Below are 19,089 nucleotides of genomic sequence, written 5' to 3' on the forward strand. Positions count from 1 at the left end.
TTAGTGTGATATTTGGATCTTCATTTAGATCGGGCTTTACAAAGATACGGTTTGTTACACAGAACATGTTTTAGATGATCAGTTTTACTGCGATACACCTCCGCGTCCAGTGTTCTCCTCCCACCTGGATTTGTTCTCTTCAAAGTGAGCGCTGGTCTTGATGTAGCGGGACAACTCGATCTGCATGTCCCCAAACAGCGGGACCACCTGGAGTTGCTGCAAACATCCCAAAAAACACACACAAGTTATTTCACATTAAAAATCACAACAACAAAAACACAGATCCTTATGGAAAACACGGAACCATGGAGAAGGTGTTTGGTTTACAATTAAACAGATTTCAACAAAAGACATCTAAAATGCATTACATGTGTTTGGTTGTTATTCTACCTGGATAACAAGGATCTAAGTGTTGTCTAGAAAGCACAGCCTACAGGCAATAATGTTTTTGTCTGTGTGTGTGTGTGTGTGTGTGTTAGGAAGACATCATGGACCACTGCAGGATTTACATGCAACTCACTGGAAGAAAACAGAACAGAACTTATTGATCCACAGCTGGGAGATTCGCTTGTTACAGCAGCAGCAACACTTAAGAGAATCAGCTGAAGAACAACTGATAAGGTGCATGTATACACACACGAGCACTAGTTTAGAGTTGTAACCTTCAGCCACTGAAAACCAAAAGGAAAAATCTGGGGTACCAACACTACGCAGCATACTGCAGGAGACACAGACATACTATGTAAATCCGGTACTGAACACATGATGAATAATCTACAAACAATCATCGTTTAAAGTCGATCTTCCTACCCCCTCATAGGCATGGGGGGGGGGGGGGGGCAATTTTTACTCAGGACAAAATATCATGAGGTGATCGATAAACGGTGTAAGGTCACCTGAATGCTCCACATAAACAACTCAGCTTGAAAATTGTTGATGTTGCTGACCTTTTGCTCAGTTTTAGGGCTTTTTGTCAGACTCTGAACCAGAAATGACTGCAAGCAGTGAAGCAGAAGGTAGAAAACACCGGAGCAACCAGTGACTCCTCCTAGAAAACCAGCAGCCAGAGTCACGATGCCGCTCAACTCAGCCTTGCCAGGTACCTCAACGGAGCAGGGACTAAAAACTGAGGGGAAATCCCGAACCATGGACAGTGGCCAGGCCGAGCTGCACTGGTCCAAGTTGCTCTTGAGTAGTGCTCCTGGAAAACTAGCTTTAGTGAACAATAACCTGGCTGTAAATCAGTCAGATATGAAACTGCTGATGGGACAGCAGCTAGGAGTCATTCACAACACGTGCATGGAATGCTAACAGGCCATGCATCGCACTAGCACAAGACAGCCGTTTCAATCTTACCTTGAAGAACTTGTCAATCTTAGTGAGGTTGATTCTCTTCTTGGCATCTAGTTTGTAAATGCTGCTGCTGTTTCCATCCATCAGGTACAAGCCAAAGCCCATAACCTGGAGAGGAGCAGCAGATTTATGAAGGACATCGGAGGCTGTGAACAAAGCTCCAGACTGAGGTCTGCTTACCTTCAGGAGCATGTGCTTCTCACTGGGAGTGAGATACAACTTGTTTTCGTAGTAATCGACACACAGGTTGACTATGTCTGCCAGCAGCTCGTCGTATCCGTTTATCACTTCCAGCTGCTGCTGCAATGACTGAGAGACAACCAAGAAGATATTCCTCAACTCAACATCTACACACTCCTTTCTAGAGATGATGTTGGTTAGAAAACAAAATCACCGACTCTGGCACCTCTTCCAGGAAAACACTGGGCCTTCTCCAAAACTCAGACAAATACTGATCCAACTGGGAAGCTTTAATAAGCTGCCAAAACTATTTCCAGTGTTTCCATCACTAACGCTTAGCTTCAGACCAACCTGAGTGATTTTGTTGTGGTTTGCCAGAAACATGGATAAGTTCTGAGACTCCTGGATGGAGGAAGGTTCAGACATCTTCCTGAGGAACTGAGCAGCCCTGAGAAGAGACAAAACAGTATTTTACTTGTTTAGGTTTCAGGAAGATGAAACCAATAAACCGTGTTTTATTACTACTTCACACAAACGTCAGCAAAATGTTCGTCTAAAAGTCAGGATGACTGTCCCAAACACCTTGATACCAGTACATATTAAATCATCTGATCTGTCAATGTTTAGTTTAAAAAAGCATCAAATGATCCAGAAAACACAGATTTGATGTGAAAGAGGCGGGTACGGTCAGAGTCTGAGGTAACCCCGGTAAATTACAACACCCGTCATTTCTATGTGGACTTTCAGGTTTGTCGATCTAAAAAAAAAAGTTTCTAAATGTTCCCTGAAGCATTTTTGAAGCACAGATCATTCTCCTCCATCCTCTGCTGTTGCTGTTTAACCCCGTCAGTAACAGTTGACAGTGAGTGAATCAGCTGTGAGCCGGGGTTCTGCTGACCGTTTGTACGCAGAGTGGTCGTTCTTAACGCTGCACTTCATGTTCTTCAGCTCGTCCAGCACAGCGAACATGTTGATGAACTTCCCGAGGGTCAGCAGGTATGCCTCGGAGACAAAGTCTTTTCTCCGCTCAGCGTGACACAAACGCCGGACCTCCCCACAGAAACGATCTATGGCTGTACGCTGGAGGAGAATCAGGCACCTTGTTAATTAAATTGTGTAAATGTTGCACGCGATCGGTCTCAAATATTAAAATCATACCTGGAAATACATGAAATTCATCAGCTTGGTGACTTCTGGCTCGAGGACCTCAACAGTCTTCTCATAGATCTCCACTCTGTTTGGTTGCTCATTACACTTCACCTGAGAGGGGAAGCAAACAATAAATATACAGCTAAAAAGGTAAACTCCGGTAAAAGTATAAATTTAACTAAAAACTGTTGGTACTGACTCCAAAACATGATTCATAAAAACATGTCATTACAATTATGTAACTGAAAGTTTCAATAGGTGCAATAAAACCAAAGATCTTCACCTTATTCCGTCTTATCTGTCGTCCCAACGCTCTCCGTGTGCTTTTGCATATTAGCCGTTAGCATCACGGCAGCCGTGAGCATTCAGGGCACCAAGGTTTCATCTAACTGGCTACATGTTTAACTAGGGTGCATGTGGAGCCAGACACTTCCTTCATGCATTTGCAGTATTAATATTGCACACAGTGATATTGGGATGATTCTTTTTTCATATCAGTGTAGCAGCATTAACTAGGAAGAATAACGGAGATGGAGAGGAAATGAAAACTCAGAAAAATCATTGAAACTGTTAGATTGTCTCATATGTAAATGAAATAACCATAACCCTAATTTATGTTATCTTTGATTTTTGATTATAGTTTAATGTAATATTCCTAATTATTAAAGAGCAAGTCACCCCCAAATCAACTTCTGCTGATAAACTATATAATGAGTGTCTAATCAGGCTGTAGACACAGGTAGTTCATAATTTGACCCTTTAGTGTATCGTAGTTCAAATTTAAATAGTCTGCCTAAAACTCTCAGTGTTGCACCCCCTTCAGGCAAAAACTCAGCACTGCATTGGAATTTAAATCTGCCATCGCTGTTGGCTAAGAGGAACACTATGATGTTAGCTGGTACATTATGATGTCACAATGTGTGTGTGTGTGTGTGTGTGTGTGTGTGTGCTAGCGGCAACAACAACAGGAAGTGGGAGTGGAGTAAGACTCTGATATGGGGTGACTTGCTCTTTAAAGCCAACTATTACCCAACAAACCAACCCAGAAATAGTTATAAATGTAAACCCTGACCCTAAATGACCTGCTTCACTAAGGATTGTTTGGTGTGAACCTCCACAATTCCTGATGAACATCTCTGACCGAAAGCTTGACCAGTAAACTCCTACATCGCAGACTGAAGTGTAGGGCTGCAACAACAAATCGATAAATTTGATGAAAATCGATTACTAAAAGCTTTGGCAACGAATTGCGTCATCGATTCGTTGTGTCGCACAACTCTTCCAAAAGCGCCCCCCCCCCCCCCTTCCCGCCGCCGTTGCGCGCAGACAGATCAGCGCGAGGGAGAGCCCGCAGTTGTTTGGAAGAGGAACATGGCAGAAGCAGCGAGAGTCAAAAAAGTAAAAGCTTTTTAAGTTTGGGAGCATTTTCAGTTAAATCAGGCGAAGACATGCGTTACCTGCAACGTTTAGGTCAGACTTGGCATGGCACGGGATGATGCAGCGTCTTAAACGAAAGCATCTCGGGATCATCAGCGAGGAAGGAGAGAACTCTGTGTCCGGGTAAATTAAAAACTTTTCAAAAGTGATTCATCCAAGTCCCGGATTATTACACAGGCTAGACATGCCCTAAGCTCATAAAACAAGAGTCTAAAGTCGTGAGCGCGACGCTTATTAGATGAGCCGGGCGACTCGCGCTGCTGCGAACCGGTTCCAAGTCCGGATTAACTGGGCAATTGCCCAGGGCCCACGAACTCTAAAGGGCCCAGGGCACGAGCAAATTACTGTATCTATAATTTCCCGCTTTATGAGGACTATGGTGACCGTACGTTCCGTTTTCCCCGGACATGTCCACTTTTCACTCTCTGTCCGGGCGTCCGGACTGCGGGTTCTTGTATTGATGAAAATGTCCGGCTTTTCATCCCGGAGCAGGGATCGAATTATGGGGGAGCTGTATATCCTACACATCCAGGGAACCGGAAAAAGTTTTCTATATTATATCATTTTTGGACTCTTTTAGCAGAGAGCGGCACAGCGCGTTGCTGCGCAGCGATCCAGGCAGCTGCTTCCAGCGCACGGTCCATTCTCAAAGTGGCGCAACCAAAAAACTATAATTAGCACACGATCGTGCATGTCTGCACATGTTCTCTATTTTCTGTCTTATTTGTGCCTGAAGCGCGCTACTGCGGAGCTCATCACCTGTGCTGCCTGCGGTGATTTCACCTCACTGACGCAGCATCGAAAACGCGCTCTGCGCTTTGCGGTCAGGAGATCTTTGATCTGCTCAAAAGTAACTGATGAGGTGAAAAAGTAAGAATCCAGACAACAGATTTTCTGGAGAATTAAGAGGAGATGCAGGAAGATGAGAGACAGACAGGACAGGAAAATAGTTCAATAAAAACAAGAAAACAAAACAAAGTGTTGAAAAGTAAAATGTAGGTAGATTTACCTCCACTACACGTTTTTACCTATAAAACAATAAGTTACACACATGTAATATTTATAAATTTGATACTATTCAGGTCACCTTCAACACTCAGTCACACACCCAGGGCCGTTTCAAGTCATTTTGGGGGCCAAGGCAAAATGCCCCCCCATAACTGGGCTCCCCAGAAGCCTCTGTGTAATCCATACCCTGTCCAGTAGTGTTAGTTATACGGTGTTCATAAAAGCCCCTCAGACATCACTGACATGTTCTAATATTATCAGATGAAAAACTAAATTATCAGACATGCTGTCTCATCTGCTTCTTTTCTAAACTTGCGTCATTTTTGAAAATAGTGATCAATTTTGATTAATTCACAGCCTATGTTTAATTACATTTAAAATAAATGTCAACAGATGAGATCAAACAAAACAGATGAGAATTGCCCTTAAGCTGTTTAATTGGACCAAGCATTTTAGGTCACAGATAGATGTAGCTTAGGGTCTCTGTCTATACACCTTATAAGACAATTTAGGTGATGGCATGTTGTTTTTCTGCTATTGAACTGTTTTCTAATAATGTTGTGTTAAATAAAGTGAAGGAAGGAGAGAAATAATGTTTGCCTAGCAGTTTTTAAAAATTTCCCCATGTAATCCGATTAATCGATTAATCGTGTCGAGACCCCATCCGATTCATCGATTATCCAAATAATCGTTTGTTGCAGCCCTACTGAAGTGTGCGGATTCTTATTTTGTTTATTCCACTTTTTGATCCCGCACCTCTCAGACGAGCTGTGACTCCTTCTACTCTAAATGAGATTGAGATGTCTGAAAATTTATAATTATTTAAAATAGTCTAAAAACCTGTTACGTTTACCTGCGGTATTGCACGTGAGCAGCTCCTCCAGGTGTACAGCATGATGGCGTACTCTTGTCCTTCCTCCAACATGTCATTCTAACCCAGGAAGCAAAAGCCGTTTGTTACATCAGCACAACAACATTGTTCCATCTTCTACAGTAAACAGCTTTTAATTCAAACTAAACAGAAAAATATGCATGAATGAGTACATTTATAGTTTATTCCCAGCAGGCGGAGGGGAAACCCTCCATTCCTCCAAACACAATGCTTTTTGATCCACACTCCGAGCATTTACCCTCACTAATTAGACACAAAGCCCGTTATTCTTGACAAGAGACGATCCAAAGCATCAGTTTGTCTCTGACCCATTTGATTCTGGGCTTGGATTTGGGGAGCTTCCTGCTGCACAACAGCAAATGTTCTGCTGGGACCACCAGGGTTCTTTAGACCCTGACTCCAAAAAGGCCTTTGGCCCCATTATGGTGAATGAATTTGTCCAAACAGGTCGTAACAGAGGAAGACAGAGAACTGCTACTGATAATGGGAGGTCTGGTGGTTACCATGCTGGAGTGGACGGTGGCCTGCTCAATGTATCGGGCGATGCCGGTGACGAACGCATTCCGGTCCTCAAAGTTGGTGTTGAAGTTGGGCTGTTGGAAGAGGAAACACTTGTTGTGTGCATGCCTTTTCTGATATTTCTAATTCGAATGCCACTGACTTCATCTGGCTGCAAACATCTATAGGACTACACACAGCCGAACTTACCCAAAATACGTCTAAACTAAAGGAGAAACAACAATGTAAAGCAACAGAAGAGGTCTGCCTCTGGGTGTGAAGACGAGCTCATGGACAGAGTCCGAACGGCGCCATCATCACTGACCTGATACATGACGGAGGAGGGGAGGGGCTCAATGCATGGCTGCTGATCTGGGAGTGGCAGCTCCTCCAGCAGGTCCACGTTGGATAGAGCATCTTCTAGAGTCACTGTGGACGCCATGCTGGTGGAGAAGATCAAAGGGACAGTCAGTCCCAACTGGGGTCTGAAAACACGTGGCTGGCGAAGGACTAAAGCACAACATGGAAACGTTTAGGCTCTAAAGTCATTTACTACAGATTTTTGTTGTCGTAGCACGAACCGGACTTGGGTTAATCAGTAATTAACATTTCATTTAGCTACATTTAACATTTAAAAGCACAGCTCAGGTCCTCAGATAAGTTGTGTTGGCTTACTCATGTTAACAACTTACAAACTGGGAATCCCAATTTTAGTTTTACTGCACCACTATCATCCACTAGCACGGCTAAGACTTTTACTGGTTTACTCGAGAGAACAGACTCAGCTGGTGCTGCTGCTCAAACACAGACAGGATGGGTTCAACCCTGCCAACAGGAAACTGATAAAGGTGTAGGCAGACGGAGCTTTTCCATCAGTCCAAATGATCTTTTGTCCAAACAGCCAGCAGAACAGTATCACGGTTAGAGCTAAATAATGACCTGTATCCTGCTGGAAACAGAGCTCCTCTGTCAGAAAGGTCCTCATTGTTCCTCCGCACACTGATCAGGATTTACTTTGCAAAGAGCCCCTTCAACTGGCCACCATCCTACAACACCACACATCCCCCCTCTTTCAGTTCATGCACATGTGTGTGTGCGTGTGCGTGTGTGTGTGTGTGCGTGTGTGTGTGTAAAACACACTAGAGCTTGTTTATAAGCTTCTTTTGTCACATTCTTAGGAGAAAAAAGGTTAAAAACAACAATGAGTTCCATAAAGGATTTACGAGTCATGTAGCTTCCCATTCCTCACCACCTACAGATGCAGTCAACATTGAGCAAGATGCAGATTAGCTCTGATGTTGCTTTAGTTTGCTTCATCAGAACGTTGCTGACAACAATAAAAACACCTACAGCAAACAGAACTGTTCAACTAACGTAAACAACAAAAGACCTGCAGGTCAGGGTGTGCACCCATCAGGGTCAGAGGAGGTTGGGGGTCTCCTGCTCTGCAAAAGGATGCAGAGCACAAATGCTACAAGGATGGATTTGACCAACGCTCTGAAAAGAAATCTCTTAAGGTGGTAGGTCACTAAAAAAAAAAGGATGCTAAACACAAATCTGTTACTGAGTTACTTTAAATCCATGATTGTGAAAGTCTTCTTTAGGTCACTGGAAGTGACAACAGGTTCATGGATAGGTGTTAGGGTCTATATTGGGTAAAACATTTCTAAATCTGATCTTTAATGTCAATCTTACGTTCTGCACGGTGGGTAATGTGCTAAGTACCAAACTCAACCCAGCCTTAACCTTAGAGCATGAATCATGTCACCAAAGTGCTTTAAAGGGTAAAATTGTATAAAATAACAGCAACAACTAACACACAGAGCCGGATCATAAAAACAGCTCTTTAAGTCCTATTAGTCATCACACAATGATGAAATTCATTTCTGCATTTGCCCCGTCCCCGTGGGGAGCAGAGAGCTGCAGCTGAGGCCCTGCTTGCCACTATTTGGTGTTTTTAAACCCCCCCCCAATCCAACCCCTTTAAGGCTGAGTGTCAAGCAGGGAGGCACTGGGTCCCCACGGTAACCGGTGTAGCGGTAAACCCCGGTAAAAAAAAGTTGACAATAATAATAACCGTCTTGTTTTTAAAAACTATATTATCTCGGTGGATTACCGTGGCTGCGGTGTAGGCGCGGTGACCCTTACCAGCCACCGTATCATCTGCTAAAGTTGCCGGCGGCAAATGAGCACTTTGTTGTTTACAACCAAAACTTTCTTGAAGCTAAAGCTGAAATAATGGCCAAAGGAGGAGACGGCAGCGCTCGGGACATTTATTATCCCTCAAAGAAGACAAAGTGGGAAGTACGGGCATCTTTTGGATATTTGAAGAATGTCGAGGGACAGTTGATAGAAGGCGGCTATCCTGTTTGCAGCACGAGCAGAAAAAGTGTCTGTGAAAGGCAGCAACGCTTCAAATCTCATGACACATCTGCGTGACCATCACCCACAACTCTACAGTCAACGCAAGGCAAGCTAACGTTAGCGCTTTAGCTAAAATGCGTGATCCGAGGATTTGGGTTGAGGGAGAATGCAACGAGTCGCTATATAAAGCAGCCGCAGCGCCGCTACCTGCATATAAACCGTGTCGCGAACACCGCCATGTTGAAATGACGCTATGCATTACGGGACTCCCAGGGGCAGATAAGAGTTGGTCTCTCTCTGAGAATAATTATGAATTTAACAACGATTACTGCCTGATGACATTTTCCCACATCTGCAAAGCTCACTGGAAGGACACAAACCGAGGACGATATTTTCCTGATACAGGGTTTATTACTCAAGTAAGGGTAAAAAAGTATCTGATTAGAAGGCTACTTGAGTACTGAGTATCATCTGATCTAATATTTTTAAAATGATGACATCAAACAGACATAAAATAAGAAGTTATGGGCAAATATTGGTATTTTAAAGACTAAAGGGAAAAAATGTAAACAAATAAACAACATAATTACAAAATAACACATTTTAGGCTAAATTTAGACACAAATCGAGGACAATATTTTCCTGATATAAAGGGTTTATGTAGTTGTCTGAAAATGTAACACGTTTAAAAAAAATACCGTGATGATACCGAAAACCGTGGTAATTTTGGTCACAATAACCGTGAGGTTACATTTTCACACCGTGACAACCCTAGTCCCACTAGGGCTGGGGGTAAACGATTATTTTTAAAACGATTATTCTGACGATTATTTTATCGAATAGTCGACTATTCTAATGACTATTTATACAATTAATCTAATGATTATTTTTCTATTGCACAGTTAATAAAAACAAAAAAATCTCTAATAAATTCCTCCAAAAAAATTGATCAATTGTTACTGTAAGAGAATAAACACTACAGGCCTTCCAGTTTGTATAACAGTGCTTTTATTGTGTTGTGATTGGTTATGTTCTGGTGACGCGTAGAACTTGGGAGTGCAGGCTGCTGCCTGAGAGGTGGTTGGAGACGGAGTGTCTCCATGCTGCTTTGTTTTGGTCACTTATGTGTGTGAGGCGAGTGGTGTTACGACTCTTCCTAGGGAGTTTGGCTCGTGTGCAAAAAGGAAGGGAAAATAATGTGGGATTTAAAAGTTAAAATGATGATCAGGTTTATTTACATCTACAAAAAAAACAAATCTTTCCATCCACAGGTTGGGAGTAATAAAACTAATTCTGCCTGTGGGGAATTAAAACAAAAGTACAGATAACTAGGGATGTCCCGCTGGGCAAAGATTACTGGGTTTTGGACCAAAATAAGAATCTCCAAAGTTCCAAACTCTAAACTGGGCGGTTAAACCAAACTCAAGGTGATATTTTAAACTAAACCGAAAACCCACAACACTCTAAATGTAATAAAAGGGAGATTTTATTACATTTAGACATTTATTAATTTGTACCACAAATTATTATTTTTTATATGTGTTCAACATGTTTAAATATCGCTTGTTTAATTAACCAACATTTCTAGTGTACAGCGCCGTGTTTGGTTGTAATGCCTTGTGAATGCGCTTTATAAATAAAATTGGATTGGATTGAAAAAAGATGAACTCTAAACCAAAACGTAACAGCTTATCCAAACGCAAGAAGCTGTTAGCGAAGATGCTAACAGTAGCTTTACCAATGTTAAGTTCAAGTTGCCAAGTTTAAATAAACCAAAAACACCCAGCAGCAAACAGACCAGCACGGAGGAGAGACTGCTACCACCAAAACAGCTCTCCTCATGTCTGAAAGAAGCTCCTTTATGAAGGGAGAAACGCTCCAGGTGATTTTCTGCATCTGCTATAGAGACGAAGCAGCGCATCTGACCCCGGAAGTTGTTGTCCGTTGCCGGTGTTGTGCAATAAATCGACTCGCTGCCAAAAAATGATTAGCCACTAAAGAAAGGAAGGGGAAAAAAATCAAATCACTGGAGAATTGTTAATTTACATTTATACAACGTTTACATTCAATACAGGGCGCCATTTTACATTGTTTATTTATTTTTTAGTATCAAGGCTGTAACATAAAGAAAGCCAGTTCTTACCACAAACCATCTTTCAATCGCAAATATTGCAAAAAGGATTAATATATCCTCATTGTGAACGTTTAAGAGAAATAGCAACACTTAAAACAACTTCCGAACTGGAAAAAACTAAGCTAATCATTTTTTGGCAGTGAGTCGATTTATGGCACAACACCGGGAAACGAAGGCGGGCAAAACAGGAACGGAACCTAGTAGCGGACGGACGTTGTTCCGGGTCTTCGGTATTTGGCGGAGATGTTAGTGAAGGCGGAGAAGAGGGCGAACTAGAGGAAAAACAGGCAGATTCCTCCTCTATTTACAAACTCCTGGGGATGCAACAAGTGGGCGCGGTGCGTCGACTTCCGGATCTGACGTCGACGAATTTTTAGAATCGAGCCGTCGACGTAATCGAGGCTTCGCTACAGCCCTAGTCCCACTATTAAGGTCTTTCGTATAACCCGGCCGGGATTTGAACCCCGATTTCCCACTCCCAGGGCAGACACCATCATTAGGCCACGACTAGCCTCGTTTTAAAATCCACTACTGGTGAGAGGAAAGCCTAACAGATAAATGAAGAGCATTCCATAGTTTGGGACGCCCTATCCCCTCTCGCCTTTAACCGATTTCTGGGAGCCAACAGCAGCATCTGGTTCTCACAGCGGGGTGTCCAAGCAGGGACACATGGCTGCAACAACTTGGTCAAATGTAGCCCCAAAAAGTGCTGACTACTTCAAGTTAGAAATAAATGTGGTTAGTTAGGAAACACAGAGTTTAAATGAGAAGGGAGGTCAGATGGTCTCAGCATGGACTTAAAATGTCCTTTCTCGCTTCCTTACACTGAACACTGAGCAGCAAAGTTGCAGCTAAAAAACAAGGAACTAAGAACCTCAGAGACAGAAAGCATGTGTTGCACAGTCTGCTTCAAGAAAAGGAACTGACCGAACATGGCGTCCTCGTGTTAAAGACAACAAAAGGAAAGCATACTAAGTGTCTACGGACAGTGGCAAAGCGATGGGAGTTTTTTTATCCTAATGGGTCATTTTTACCAGTAATTACAGTCACAGAGGATTGGTGGCTGTAGCTTTCACGTGCATTTCCTCTTTAAGCTATCTGATGAGAAACAAATTAGAAAAGGGTGTTTCTATAAAAGCTCCACACATTCTTACATGCACCTCTTGAGTAATTCCACACAGTAGGGAGCTTAAGGCACCATCAGCTAGGTAACCCAGGTCTACAGACACACAAACACACTGAACGAAGTTATGTCGCGAAAACATACAAAAAATGAGCAAAAATGGCAGAGATAGAGCTTAAATTGATATTTAAAAAAAACAAGCAGAAGTGTTTGTAGTAGAAAACACATCATTAGTCAGACTTACACAGTCATTGTATTTGGACAGGACAGAGATACTAAACACTATCCCATAAGGCTGTCATACGATTTCATCCATGGTGATATCAATATAAACCACGTTGCGTGTGAAACTTAAAAAAAAAAGAAGCATCATTTTGCATCAGAGCACAATTACCTTCCCCAGTCTGCATAATACGTGTTTTGGGAGTGTCGCCCCGCACAATACATCCAACGTGCTTTAATCCCATCGGGTTAAGCTTGTATTCAACATGCTTCTATTTTAGAAGAGGATGTAACGTTGCTTTAGTCTTACTTTCTGGGTTCTTTACAAAAATGTTCTGTTAAACTGACTGAAACACTTCTTGCTGTATTTTTGTTTGACTTGGTCAATATGCAGGATTTACTTCCTACTGAATTGTTGACATTTAAATTATCCAAACACATATTAAACGAATAAAAAAAATTTTTAATCATAGGGTCATATTTTATGCACCTTATAACAGGAACAGACCAAATGTATTTGGTTTAAAGTCAAACGGGTTTGTTGTACTCCGACCTTGGTGAAACCATGACACTCGCCCCCTGCTGGCCATCTAAAATAATGCAGATTAGGAAACTTTACTTCCGGTTTCATTTGCCAGGCTGGAGGCTATGACCCTTTTGAATTTGAATTTATTTGTTTGCCGTTTTTTCACTTGACAAGCCCAAAGTGTAAATGCAACAGCAGAGTTAAAAGCAGAAAAAACTAACAAAAGTGTGTGTGCAAGGCTGCACATGTGAAGTGTTTTAAGGCTCTAAAAGGCAAACGCAGTTGTGAAACTTCTTAAAAAAGAGGAAACATGAACATGTTGAACACAGTGATGACTGACTTGATTAAAGGAACACAGCATTTTACAATTTTTTTAATTTGGCTATTAAAAAGTATCTGAGGGGAAGAAGCAGTATTCTCAAGTAAAACCCTGATGCAGCATAGAGATGATGCAAAAGCACAAATCTATGCTCTGCACAGCACTCCTATACCCTGTCAGATGGCAACATAAACACCCTTAACAGCTGCACTTCACCAGCCCATTCCCTCAAACTGAGCAACTGCAAAGGAAGCTACTTGTTTTTTCTTTCAGATGAAAGTGTGAAAACACTTCCCTTTAGCATGTGGCACACTGCATTTTAGTTGAGCCAACATCTGTGCTAAACATACAGATGTTCTACATACATGATTGCATTCTCCATAATGACTGTATTTATTTTATTTATAAATAAAATAATACAATGAACTTTAACGCGAAAGACCCAACGGATGAACAAACACCAGTCTGCACAGAAGACTGGAACAACTTAGTTTATAGAACTTTTCATCATAAGAAAGCTTATCCATTAGGAGTGAGAACAAAGGTGCAACTTAATAAACGTTAAATTGCTAATTCAAACGAAAATAGACAAACACAACAAAAAAATAAAGTGCTGAAACAAAACTGTACCGCTCACACCTCAGCAACTACAGATGTGGGTTCATATCTTCAAAGCTCATTACACAGCTTTCTTCATCACTCCTGCCAAAACTCAAGAGATAAAATCTATATTCTGAGCTCTGGTTTGAAACTGGTGATCCACAAACCAGACACCATGGTGGTCCCATTTTATTACAAATTAAAACACTGAAAGATGAAAAACTGCTGATCAAGTGTTTCTATGTAAATACCTTCTTCTATTGTAAAAGGTCAGTGAATGCAACATGACGGGCTCCTGAGCTACCCAGACGCCGAAATTAATTTTTCATCTAAATTTAAAATCTAAAAGAGAAAATTCAAAGAACGTCCCAAAAAAGCACATTACTTTGATACTGTGAGACAGTGTTGTAGATCTGAGTGTAAAAGATTCTGACGGTGTCCTTTTGTCCAATAAGCGGACACATTTCTACGACTTCAGGAGGCAAAACTTTCAATTTCCCACATAAAAGTGTTAAAAGCTTAAATAAGAAGTTATTTTTGGATGTGTAGAAGTCCCTCCTCCAACACGTAATGGCTCTATCTCTGTTTCTGTGGCCTGGGATTAGTCACAGCTCAGGCCTGAGCCAGGAAAATGGCTTTCTGCTCACCTCAACAAGCTAATTATTCTGTTAGAACCCAGCTCGCGCTGAACGCTGGTCGGGAAAACAAACTTCATGGGCCGCTGGTGCTTGTTTATCAGTCCCGTGGGCGAGGCAGCTGAAGGGTCACACACACATTTAAAACCAGCTTCGACATCAATCATTCCTACTCACCCGAAGTTGTTGGTTAGCAGGGAAAAGTTGCGCGGACGTAAATCTGACTACATGTAGACGGAAACGCGAATCCCACTTCTAGTTCTGCCCCGGATGTTCCGAGTGTTTCGGTCCGACGGTTAGTTCTCCTTCGTCGGCCTCAGGAATCTTCTGCCGTACGGTGTTATTATCATGGGCGGGGGAGAGAAGTAAGGCAGGGAGTTCCTGTCCCTCAAACAGGGAAACTTAACAGGAAACTGCTTGAAGAGAGCTGCGGTTCTGATTCCGTCCACTAGGGACGCCGCCATGGATCAAAGAAGCAGGAATGAATGTACAGTAGGCTGGGCTGGGCGGGGCGAGTAGGCGGGGCCACCCTCGTGTGTGGAGGGCGGTTAGTGCAAAAAAAAAAAAAAGTAGCTTTTATGTATGTAGTCTATGGCTTTTATCGACAAAATAAAGTCAGGAAAACAGCGGCACGTTTTACGGTTGGTGAGCTTAACTGGTTATGAGCACACTAGAACAGAGATGTAACCGTTAGGCACCGTACAAGATGAAAATCACAAGCATAATAAAAAATAAAGGAGACCATATAAATATAGGTGTGGCAACATTTTCCTTCTAGGTCCATTGTTGGAAATTGACTAAAATAATGAAAAATACAAGAATTTATTTCTCCTTGCCAATCACGTAGTTTCAGATAGTCGATCCCAGCCCCATACACAGGTAGGCCCCATATGGGAAATGTGCAAATATGGGTCCCAACAGGGCTTGTCCACGATTTCCATGATGGACCTACAGGGGTTTGCTCACATGGGCTCTGACTGGTTTTTCAGTGGGTTGACTTATATGATACCTATGCATGCCCCACCTGAGTGCTTTAAGGGCACATTTGGCAGTTTTATTTGCTTTTAGCGATCCCTAGTGTACGTTAGTGGTCTTTGGGGTCAAACCGAAAGCAAAACCTATCTCCTTGCTGTGCGTTCATCTTTTGAACACCTTAATCTAACTGCAGAAAATTCTCCCCAGCCTTAATTGTTTTCTACAGGAGTGGTTCATCACTAAATTAAATAAATCAGCTGTGTTCATGATCTAATACATGCAGGAAACGTGCTGGAACCAGACTGCAGCGCCAGATATACTAGCTACCAACAGAGCGGCCAGAGGTCAGCGGGGTTCGGAGTGACATTTCATTAACCTTGTAAAGAGTCGTTTTAGGCTACTGGCTCAAGAAAATTATTAAGTATGAAAAAGTTTCATAGCATGGCTTTAAGGGGTACTTCACTGCACCCTGATTGGGTCTCATCTGGGCAAGAATATGGTTAACATTTGGGTTTGTCCATGGTGGACTGGAGGAGTTTATCCCAATATGATTTTTAACGAGCCTTGACTGAATTTTCCGTGGGACCCAGATGGTTGACTTACATGAGAACCATGTATGCCCTCTCGTCTGTGTACTTTAAGGGCCCCATAACTCGACCTTAATGGGGTCTCACCCTTCTCCAGCCTTTATCCAGAGCTGTAGCTCTGTGATTACAGCTAACAAAACAGAAGACATTTAGATATTACTACTTTAGATTATCTAGCACATCTTTGTGCAGATGAACAAGAAAGAAACATCTCAAAGCTAACGGGGTTTAGCACAAAGCTTCCAGATCTGTTCGAAATGCCAACGAGCTGCAAGATGACGTTCCTCCTCAGAACCTCCTGGATTTTACACAGCTGAAGCAACAACGGTGTAACTGGATCTCTTCTACAATTTGCGGATTAGAATTGCTGTGACATCATTCGTCTTTGGAGATTAAAGGGATACTTTGCAATTTTTTCATATTTTAAATAATTCTCTCTAGCCAGTATGTGCTCAAATGACCTGCCATGCACTGCATCCGGGAGCTGGTGTGGGCACCAGGTGGCTGGAATGGTCTGAGTCCAATTAAAATCAGATCTGCTTTTTCAATTCTCTAGAGAAAACTGCTTTTTTCATATGTATATTTGATAGAAAACATTTATTTAGAACACATTCAACTCAAACAAGAGGCTACTAAGTTTTTTCAGGAGGGAAATGTTATCAGATCTCATAAGAACATTTACCTTTATTTCCATAAAACATTGTTTTTTAATTAATTTGATACACAAACGTACATCCCTCTGGGATTAATAAAGTATCTTTGATTTGATTTGATTGATGTACATTTCCTTGTTTTTGATGCCACTCTGCCTCAGTGTGTACAGAAACTTCTAGTCTAGATTTTCTGATCTCATCAACACACTTTTGGTTCCCTTAAAAACTTTTAAGTACAAATAATAACAATACATCAACCTTGTAATTTTTTATTTAATACAGATACACATTTATGTTAACAATATACATGTGTAATTTACACATGTATATTAACAATATACATGTGTAATTTACACATGTATATTAACAATATACATGTGTAAATTACACATGTGTATTGTTATACACAGTAACAATAAGTACAGCAATTAAAATATAAAATATATAATTACAAAACCCTTTTTAAATAGAGAAATGGATGTAAGAAGCTTTAACAGTGACACCTGCCACTCTAACCTGTCCATCTACAACTGTCTGAACAGTGAGATGATAAATGACATCAGTAACATCTTGAGCATGATGGAAAAGCACTGATGGCCATAAACGCTGAAACAGGGATGGTTGTTCAGCATTGCTCGAATCCTGCCATCAGAGACAGAGCCAGAGACTCCACTGAAAGGAAATAAGACAAAGGATCGTTAGGTATTATGTCCCCACATTCTATGAGTACAGACATAGCCCTTTAAGGCTGGTTTTGGTAACGTCCCTCCTTCAACCAATCACTGAAGAGCTTTTAAAAAGTGCCCGCCCACTGGGCGGGCCCTGATCCAGTATAGAAGGGGGTTTAAAATCACCATTCGTTTTCCAAAGGCTCTTAAATCTACCGTAACCAGTGAGGCCTGCCGCCTTAAAGGGCTTCACCTATACTCATAATCTGGGGTTACAATACGCAACCATCATTCAATTTCATACAGGCTCCGCCCTTTAAGGTCGGTTTATGTTAAAGGCAAAGTTGGATGTATTGAGGAAGCAGCCAGAAAGCTCCAGAGCAACCAGTGACTCCACCCCCAAGCCAATCAGCATCCAAAAGTTGTGATGCTGGCCCAGCTCAGCCCTTGGAACCACAACAGAACAGGTACTTAAAGGTAGAGGGAACGTAGGGGGAAATACCAAAACTGTCCTGTTGGAAAAAGCGACCAGCCTGAACTGAACCTTCCCGACTCACACGGAGTAGTGCTGTTGGAAAAGTCCTAAATGTGTATTAACCATCGGTATTAACACAGTAGATGAACAGCAGGCAAAAAAGGGCCAGAGTCTGCCTGATAACAGCCCGTTATACAAGTACTGTTCATCAAAATTACAATATTGTTGATTTATTTCAGAAATTCCACAAATGACTGTGCAGAGAGAAAATTGGGAGATGGATCGAGACCTGCCCAGTAGGAGGGCAAATATTAAAAACTTTTCAGTGATTGGTTAAAGAAGGCACGTTACCCAAACCGGCCTAAAAGGGTAAGGCCTACGCGAAATAGAATAAAGGAAATATTAATTATTGGAATAAAAGTAAAATGTCCATTCAGACCTTTACTAGCATGTGTTTTAATGGAAACCAGCAGGACATAAATATGCTGAAGGGATTTACTCACAGTGAGGAAAGGAGCCCCGACACACAGCTTTATTTAGTATCGTCACCAGGAACATGTGACAGTTTTTGAAATCTGACTCCACTTTATCAATGGACTCGATCCTGGGGAAAACAAACCAAACATTAGATGTTGAACTGCTGTGCAACAAGATTTCTATTGAAAGTTTAGTTCAACTTAAAAATTCTTACTTCCAAGCTCCAAATCCAGCCTGCCAGCGGTCTGAGAAGATGAGGACCAGATTGAGAACTTTCATGATCGCCTCCTTCACAAAACTGACCTGAGAAAACACACAGGAGTCATAAAGCAGCAGCTTATGTACACAAGTGTTGTAACTCAGACGTTCAGTTGACAAACCGTTTAAACCACTCTCTCCGGCAAACCTTTAGAATTTGTGTTTGTTCATATTTCCATAACCTGAAACTATTCTGTTCCTAAGCTGCAACTTGTACGTTAACCTCAGCACTGCCCACTCACCTTCTCCCTCAACAAGCAACGGTCATGAATAGTCGCCAGGTATCTGTAGTGGATTTTGATCAGCTGATCCAGGTCCTTTGCTTCCTGCACCTGATGCTGAAACTCCAGTCCAGTGCTGTGCAGAATCTGCCAAAACACAAGACACGTTTCAAAAAGCTTCTTTAGATTCATGTTTTAAGGTCTAAATGAATAATAGAAAAGAAACGAACGTGTTATTTCTAATTACATTTTTTTGTCTTTAAATTGGCAAACTGTAAGATTAGCAGGTGGTTTCTAAAAGGTGTTAAATTATTAATAATTCAACAATTGATTAA

At 41.8% G+C, this 19,089-nt stretch overlaps 2 protein-coding genes across 2 annotated transcripts in view; both read right to left on the reverse strand.

Annotated features, from left to right (window-relative positions):
- cyfip1 (cytoplasmic FMR1 interacting protein 1) overlaps positions 1 to 14,851 on the reverse strand; it is a 42,404-nt gene extending 27,553 nt beyond the window's left edge. The window contains exons 1-10 of the mRNA XM_015975769.3: positions 14,618 to 14,851; positions 6,843 to 6,960; positions 6,523 to 6,612; positions 5,981 to 6,058; positions 2,692 to 2,793; positions 2,432 to 2,613; positions 1,885 to 1,981; positions 1,534 to 1,662; positions 1,357 to 1,461; positions 125 to 216 (exon numbers count right to left, since the gene is read on the reverse strand). Of these exons, the coding sequence (XP_015831255.1) occupies positions 125 to 216; positions 1,357 to 1,461; positions 1,534 to 1,662; positions 1,885 to 1,981; positions 2,432 to 2,613; positions 2,692 to 2,793; positions 5,981 to 6,058; positions 6,523 to 6,612; positions 6,843 to 6,959 (992 nt within the window). The 5' untranslated portion in view covers position 6,960; positions 14,618 to 14,851. The remainder of the gene's footprint in view (positions 1 to 124; positions 217 to 1,356; positions 1,462 to 1,533; positions 1,663 to 1,884; positions 1,982 to 2,431; positions 2,614 to 2,691; positions 2,794 to 5,980; positions 6,059 to 6,522; positions 6,613 to 6,842; positions 6,961 to 14,617) is intronic.
- A 2,059-nt stretch (positions 14,852 to 16,910) lies between these two features.
- Positions 16,911 to 19,089, reverse strand: part of tubgcp5 (tubulin gamma complex component 5) — a 28,194-nt gene continuing 26,015 nt past the window's right edge. Inside the window, exons 20-23 of the mRNA XM_015975774.3 lie at positions 18,776 to 18,901; positions 18,490 to 18,578; positions 18,302 to 18,402; positions 16,911 to 17,327 (exon numbers count right to left, since the gene is read on the reverse strand). Of these exons, the coding sequence (XP_015831260.1) occupies positions 17,281 to 17,327; positions 18,302 to 18,402; positions 18,490 to 18,578; positions 18,776 to 18,901 (363 nt within the window). The 3' untranslated portion in view covers positions 16,911 to 17,280. The remainder of the gene's footprint in view (positions 17,328 to 18,301; positions 18,403 to 18,489; positions 18,579 to 18,775; positions 18,902 to 19,089) is intronic.

This window comes from Nothobranchius furzeri, chromosome 16, assembly GCF_043380555.1.
Source record: "Nothobranchius furzeri strain GRZ-AD chromosome 16, NfurGRZ-RIMD1, whole genome shotgun sequence".
Classification (NCBI taxonomy): Eukaryota; Metazoa; Chordata; class Actinopteri; order Cyprinodontiformes; family Nothobranchiidae; genus Nothobranchius; species Nothobranchius furzeri.